The sequence below is a fragment of the Zeus faber genome, assembly GCF_960531495.2.
Source record: "Zeus faber genome assembly, chromosome: 15".
NCBI classification, from domain to species: domain Eukaryota; kingdom Metazoa; phylum Chordata; class Actinopteri; order Zeiformes; family Zeidae; genus Zeus; species Zeus faber.
In genome coordinates this window covers 8,503,661-8,511,160 of record NC_137194.1, presented here as the reverse complement: position 1 = coordinate 8,511,160, position 7,500 = coordinate 8,503,661, and the positions used below count along the sequence as shown (strand labels likewise).

At 42.6% G+C, this 7,500-nt stretch overlaps 1 protein-coding gene across 1 annotated transcript in view; it reads right to left on the bottom strand.

Moving 5' to 3' along the window:
* Nucleotides 1–1,423: 1,423 nt before the first annotated feature.
* The window catches only part of pik3cd (phosphatidylinositol-4,5-bisphosphate 3-kinase, catalytic subunit delta), a gene marked incomplete at both ends in the record, with an annotated part of 15,336 nt that continues 9,259 nt past the window's right edge, over nucleotides 1,424–7,500 (bottom strand). The window contains 9 exons of the mRNA XM_080015891.1: nucleotides 1,424–1,561; nucleotides 1,653–1,785; nucleotides 1,972–2,117; nucleotides 2,656–2,779; nucleotides 3,853–4,020; nucleotides 4,110–4,188; nucleotides 4,543–4,652; nucleotides 6,211–6,377; nucleotides 7,343–7,442. Coding sequence (XP_079872017.1) covers nucleotides 1,424–1,561; nucleotides 1,653–1,785; nucleotides 1,972–2,117; nucleotides 2,656–2,779; nucleotides 3,853–4,020; nucleotides 4,110–4,188; nucleotides 4,543–4,652; nucleotides 6,211–6,377; nucleotides 7,343–7,442 — 1,165 coding nt within the window. The remainder of the gene's footprint in view (nucleotides 1,562–1,652; nucleotides 1,786–1,971; nucleotides 2,118–2,655; nucleotides 2,780–3,852; nucleotides 4,021–4,109; nucleotides 4,189–4,542; nucleotides 4,653–6,210; nucleotides 6,378–7,342; nucleotides 7,443–7,500) is intronic.

Below are 7,500 nucleotides of genomic sequence, written 5' to 3'. Positions count from 1 at the left end.
CCAGCTTCAGGTTTGACTCTAATTCAGTGTCCGTTCATTTTAAGCCGTTTTTTTGAGTTCCTTCAACACTGTCTCCACATTCTAATACACTTTTAACCTTGTCCTCTACCTGCCCCATTTTCTGCAATTGTGTTATCATTTCTTGTGTCTCTCCCAGAGTGACTTATAGGAGAAAGAGTGAGGCGTTTTGTGCCGTCTCTCTGACATCACAAGCTAGAAATCTGCTGAGAATATTCTGGAAGATAGATAATTGCGGAGTTATGCTGTAGGCTGCACGTGTGGAGAACAGTCTGGAGTATAATTACGGGCAAAAACATGTGAGGGACATGCAAGAAACATATGAAGTATCAATTATTGCAATTTTCTTTCACAGAGGACATCATTCTATTTACTCACATACACTGGATGATAGCACAAACATATAGTATGTAGTTCATAGTATGTAGTATGCCATTTCAGACGCAGGATCAAACTTGCTGTTGACTATAAGGTAACAGGCTACTAGGTTCCTTGTTTTTGGGTGCGAGTCTGTTCAGAGATATGTCGTTCTGTAAAAATTCACGAAGAAACCCTGATTTTCCGGGCAACAGAACTACAGAGCTACTTTTACCAGAATGCAGAATGCTTTGATTGGTACATTTAAGTCTTATGGATATTAAGGGTTCATTAAAAAAATAAATTATTTCGAATGTGTACTGAGTACTGCTTTTTCACCTCCGGTCCAAAACTATCTACAGTGTCTCTTGGTACCAGATACCTGCATGGCCAGGATCAGCCTGGTATAGATACTGGATCAGTGCATCCTTAATTAATCATCATTATAATAATCATCAATTTGTCATGACAATTGCATTTCCCCACAAAAACAATTTTACAATACAACAAAGAGAAGTAAAACCTATAGTTTTCTTTTTAAGTATTGTACCTTCAATATGCAATCTCTTATTTTAACAAACACTTCAAAATCACCGGTAATATTAAATAAATCAAAAATAACAAAATATATGATCAAAAGAAATGCAGTTGAAACAGCAGACAATGACTGAGCCGTGGAGTGAATAGTGATGTAAACTGTTTGAGAGACGCAAGCAGGTGGTCTCCAATCAGCAATGCAATGCATTATATACCTCAGCTGCCAGGAAAGAAAACATTGTTTTTTGGTTTTATGAAAGTATAGCGAGTCCCAGAGTCCTTCCATCAACATTTTGTATCGGTGTGTGTTGACTACGTACCATGAATATGTCATCTTTCTAGACGCAAGAACTCAAGTTAGCTTTTCAAGGTCATTTTGCCCTTCAGCTGTAAACATCCAACCAAGTTCTTTGTGTGGCATGAAGAAGAGAAAAAAAAAAAAAAAAAAAAAAAAAAGAAATCGGCTTCAGTTTCCCTCAAAAGCCAAAAGTCACCGTCGCTTCGGCGTTGTTCACGGCCGATTGTCTTTTGCCAGGGAGTGCATCATCCAGTTCACCTTGGTCTTCCAGCTTTCTCGCAGAGCTTCGTTGAACTTCACTTTAAAACTCTTCAGCGCCTCCTCCTCGGACCTTCCCAGGGCTAAGGAGTCCTTGATGAAAACGAGAGAGGAAAACAAAACAATCATGATGATTCCCAACCTTATCCCCATCCTCATCATTACAGCTGTCAGCGTTCTGTACCTTCAGATACTGGATGTCCTTGAAGGACGAGAGCTCGGGCAGTCCCGCCGCCTTCATCATAGCGAAGAGATTGACGAACAGCGTTCCGTTCCGACACAAGATCTTGTAGGCATGCTCGCAGTATTCCCTGAACCTGACGGGGGGTGAAGGCGGCAAAAAGTCAGCGTCATCAGGGAGAGAAACGGGATTGGAGGAGAGGGTGGGGATGGTGAGGACACAGAGGGAGAAAAAGAAACGTTACAAGCAAGAGGGGAAAAAATAAAAAATGAGTCAAACATAAGTAAGACAGCAAAGCCTGTTAAACGTGTTCCAGGTGTACCTCTCAAACTTCTCGCTGTTGTTGGTTCTTCCTTGTTGGATCACGTGAACAAAGTCGTAAGTCAAGATAAAAGGCACGCGTTCCCTGTTGATCCCCATTTTCCTCTTGAAGTTTCCCAGGAAGTGGCCAAAGTCAATGTGGAACAGCTGGGAGAAAGTTTAAAACATGAATAATGAAAAAAAATCCATTCATTCAGTGTTAGTTGGGTTAACCTGCAACCAGAGCCTCCTTCATTTGCAATGTACAAACTTTTGAAAGTTGTGTATGACATGAGTAACTAAATGATGACTGTTAGTAACTATCTAACTCCAGCCAGCGCGCAAGTTGGAGATTCAGTATTAAGACAATTCGATTGAATGCGGCACTTCAAAATTAGACCATAACAACATCATTTAGGAGATTTATTCAGTTGAGATATTTTTTGTAATTGTAAACAAGCCTTTTTTTTTTTTTTTTACCCCCAGCTTTGATAATGAGGAAAAGGAAATCTGAGTTCAGGATCATGCATCGGGTTCACATAAAACTAGGTCTTACAAAGTTTGCGCATGATGTTACATCACCCCCTTGTGGCGGGAGTTGTTTTTTTGTTTTTTTAAAAATACCATAAGAAAGCAATACATGTATGATGACCATAATGTGCATAAAAAAAACAAACAAAAAAAAACACGTAAAGAGTTATCTCACCTGTCCCGTTTCCCTGATCATGATGTTGTCGTTGTGACGATCTCCGATGCCCAGGACGTAGGTGGCTACACAGTAGCCGGCGCAGGACAGCGTGAACTCCTCGATGGCCTGGTCCAGTTTATCCCTGCTGACCAAATGGTCCAAGAGAAAAGGATAAAAGAAGACGCCGCATTAATGCCCCTTCTTCATTTTAGTTTTATTCTCCCATTTTGTATTCAGTTCAATCGTTATCGCTCTGAATCGTTGATCCAGAGGGTCAACTGGTTCATTGTCAATGAGTAGGTATATTGTTTGTTGTATATTTCCAGTTTTTACTATTTGTTTGTTTACCTTTTTTTTTTTTTTTTTTCCCCCCATATTCTATTTTTTATTACCTTTTTGTTCCGATATGTGCTGCTGAAAGACTGCAATGTCCCTCTGGGGATGAATAAAGCGCCTACCTCTAGCTATCCACCTATCGTTATTCAATGCATACATTGGACTATTTGAGTCATAGAAAAAGCACACGTTCCAGTTTTCACAGACAAACATGCACAACCACATCATTTCGTGACTAATTTAAAAACACTCTTTCCATCGGTTTTCACACACACACACACACACACACACACACACACACACACACACACACACACACACACACACACACACACACACACACACACACACACACACACACACACACACACACACACACACACACACACACACACACACACACACCAGTCAGTGATATGGGATGTTCACTGTGGACTTCCTGACTCTACCAAGTGATCGACCAGCATCTCCTGTCGCAGGCCGCTCTCGCTGTCCATGGGACGTTGTACTAATGAGCTACGACACCTTGCTGCCACGTTGTGAAAGCTCAGCGGCGTCGAGATAATTAGCAAGCTGCTCTGTCTGGCAGTTGAACAAGCTTATTCGTTACGTCTCGAAAGATTTCCTGTTCTAGCGGACCTTCCATTCGGTACAATGCAAAACAAACGAACATCGGACGAAAGAGAATAATCAGCTCTAGCTGTACCCTTATCAGTTTTTTTCACATTCACCATCCATCCAGGAAAGTACACACAAACACTTGCGTGTTCTCCTACACACGTATCTGGTAATTCCTCTCACTAGTAGAAAGACATTTCGATTTCAGCGACAGCTCAGAAACCATTGTCATGTCCCGATCGGCAGCATCAAAAAACTCACCCAGGATTTTTAGATTTCAGCCAGTTCAGAAGAGCGTCCTTGTTGAAGGCGGCGGTGGCGGCACTGTTGCTGTTGTTGCGCTGGATGTTGGCGATGGTGTCCGAGTTCTTCACGATCTCAATGAGGCCCATCTTGTTCCCGGTGGACAGGCAACCGTACGGGATCATCCTGTCGGCAGCGGGAGGGTTTATGTCCACCGTTTTGCCTCCAAACTGACACAAACGCGTCTTGATGACCCAAAATGGAGAAGCTCCCACCTGAGATCCAGACCTTCTCCCTTCCACAGGTTCTCCATGAGCCGGATCATCTGGAGCGTCAGCATGTCTTGTCGAAGGTCTGGAAGTGTGAGCGGACGGTTGACACAAAACAATCTATAGTGTTCAACACTAGTCATCCAATTCTGTGGGTGTGTTTTGTGTGTGGAGCTCGAAAATGTGAGCATTTAATGTGTGGAAATGCCACGCACACGCGCACGCACATGCACACGCACACGCACACACGTGTTATTGTTGCATACAAAAACAATTCTATATGAGTTTTTAAAATGACTATATCAATGTTTATTTTAACTCTATTATTGTATTTGTGTCTCAGTTTCCTGGAGGCACTTTGAAGGTGCAGCATGAATAAAGCTTGAGCCTGGCACCTCACAGGACGTGCATGTGTTTCGCTGTTGTTTGTCCGTCTCACCATCCCCGTTCTTGAAGATGATGCCCATCATTTCCCCCTGAGCCCACTGGTGCCTGTACATCAACCAGAGCGGCTTCATCTTAGAGTCCATGAACCTGCATCTGTCCACACTGCAACAGAAACAAACACTCGTCACACGTCATCACGTCACACGTCATCACTCCATCGTGCGTCGTTACCACAGTATCGTAACTTTAGCATGGGGAATGCATCTGGAACATGGGTTTGAAAGAGTTCATGCAAGTACAACAAGAGCCTCCAGGTCCAGGGACATCTGTGATTTAAGCTGCGTTTCCGCTGCAGGCACTTTTCCCAGGAACTAGGAACCTTTGGAGGAACTCATGGCACAAAGTCCCAGGAACCAAAAAGTCCCTGCTCAGGGGTAGTACTTTTCAAAAGTACAGGATCTTTTGGCGGTGGGGCTTGCAGCACTGAACATTTCTGATTGGTCGAGTACTCGCAGCAGAGTTAACGACCCATTTTCCGTTTTGATAATAAAAAAAAAAAAAACACGAAAAAACAACTGACTGTGACGACACACACACGCACACGCACACGCACACGCACACGCACACGCAAACTGACATGAGGTGCATATAATGTAGTGAGTACGATTTTGCCCTCCTACACATATGACACAGGTTTGATTCAAACTGTGATGTCAAAATGTTTCAAACTTGTGAATAAAATCTTGGTTGTGAGAGTGAATATTTTTTTTTGACGGTAAATACGAGGACAGAAAAATACAATGGATAAAGAAGGACAACCAAAGTGAATGACTTTGATTCACTGTTTATTTATCCATTTCATTAGGGTTCCAGTCCGCAAGGCTCCACCCATGACGCCTCCATCAAACAGGAGGCATCACGTATTTCTATTGTTCAGATTATTATTATTATCATTATTGTCCTTGGCATTATTTAGGGTAAAAGTGTGTGGAACATGACAACTCATGGACCAATATACACGGCTGAGGTCTAGCTAGAGCCGGGATGCCTCAGACATGTCGTGGTTCACGTTTGATCCATATCGATCTCCATTCGGAGGAGGATTTTGTGAAAAACCGATTTAATTTGATCGAAAGTAGTAAACGTTCTTTGGCCCACGCGCCAAGGTTCTAAAACTTGAGTGAATAAAGAATGGACCCCGTGTATTGCTGCCTGCAGCTATATTTGTTGTTGTTGTTGTTGCATAATCTTCTGCATTAGCACCACCTACTGGATTGGAGTGGAGCAGTTTGTTGTACAGTCGCGCACAAAAATGACGTGTACAGACAGCCGTTGCTTTTTCATACGTCAGCCGACGTCTTAGCAATATCCTCACAGGTCTTTAGACCGCGCGGGAAGTGCCGACAACAACGGGCCGAAGGAACCTTTTAGTCATTGTGAATGAAGTTCCTGGGACTAAAAGGTCCGGGTACTTTGGGCGGAAACGCGGCTTTACATAGAGAACACTTGAGGACATGTATAAATGAAATAAAAGGACCCAAAATACAGTCCCCCAAAACACACACACAAAAAAAAGAAGTTACTTTCGATGTAAGTCAAGGTTAGCCTGTTAAGCCTAGGTGTGCATTGGTTCAGGCTACACTCAGGGTTAGTGAGGAATATGTCGGACTCGAGGGCACTTGAGGGTGGGTGTGAGGATGTAAAGGAGTCAAACACCGACCAGATATGGGAGAGGACGACGCTGGGGTTTAGTGGAGACTGAAGGTCCGACAGCGCCTCCAGGTACGACTCCTGCTTGATGCACAGTTTGAGGTCCTCCGCGGTCGTCTTCTGCGAGCCCGACTTGACGAAGTCACTCAGAGCCTTCATTTTGTTCAAGGCCTCATTCTACATAGAAAAGGAAGCGGTCAATGACGGAATGTTACCGAGTACTTTTACTCAATGACTGCACTTTTGAGGCGTTTGTACTTAAGTAACTCCATTCTAGTGGACCATCATTGGCATTACTGGCACGGCCGTTGACCGCTTTGTCTCACGTCTGCTCAAGGGAAATTTAAGAGTATCAACCTGGGACCGCGTCTCAGCTTCTGCTCCACTCTAACGTGGCATCTTCCAGGAGTCAACTCTTTGGCCCTTATTGTAAAAACGTCATTTTGCCATTTGTTATCACTGTTATGCAGACGACACACAGCTCTAGTTATACGCGGAATCTAATGACCCCAATAACCTCATCACCTGCACACTTGTTTGGCTGCTATAAATGACTGAATATCTCAAAACATTGTGAGATTCAACTTCATTTCAAAAGCAAATACCCTCTTACGACACTATCTGTAACACCTGCAAATATAAATATATTTTTTTACCAACATGCTTTTTCGTACAAGCCATGCACTCAGATTGTAGAAGGGTTAACTTTTAAGTTTGAGTCCCGAAAATAAGAAGAAACTATTATATGAATCAAAACTATGCCATCAACACTTAAGCAGGCAGTGCATAACAAACAAAAAATACATCTTAAAATGTATTTTTTATTATTATTATTATTATTATTATTATTATTTTTTTTTTTTAAACACACCAGCGTACAAGTCCTCAAACATTGTTCTAAAACACAGGATACAGATCCGTGAATTTGTTTTAATTTGAAATGACAATATGATGCAAACACATGGAACAGTTATTTTACTTGATTCTTGAGTGCATTCACATTAAGTTGAAGAAATGTTGAATGGAGAACTTCTACTTTTGCCGGGCTATTGCACTTGTACTTAGTACTTGTACTGAATACTTCTTCCACAGCCGTTTAACGACGGTATATGACTGCTGTGAATGAATGCGTAGGATGTTACCTGTTTGGTGAGGCTTTTAATGTGGTGAATGTTCCCCCTGCAGTAGGCCTCCAGAATCAGGCCAAAGCGCAAACTCACCGACGCCACGTGCATCTCTGACCTTCAACCCAGAAAAGCGTTTCAATTAAACAAACGTCCCCCGGGTTCCGTCCCCCGTT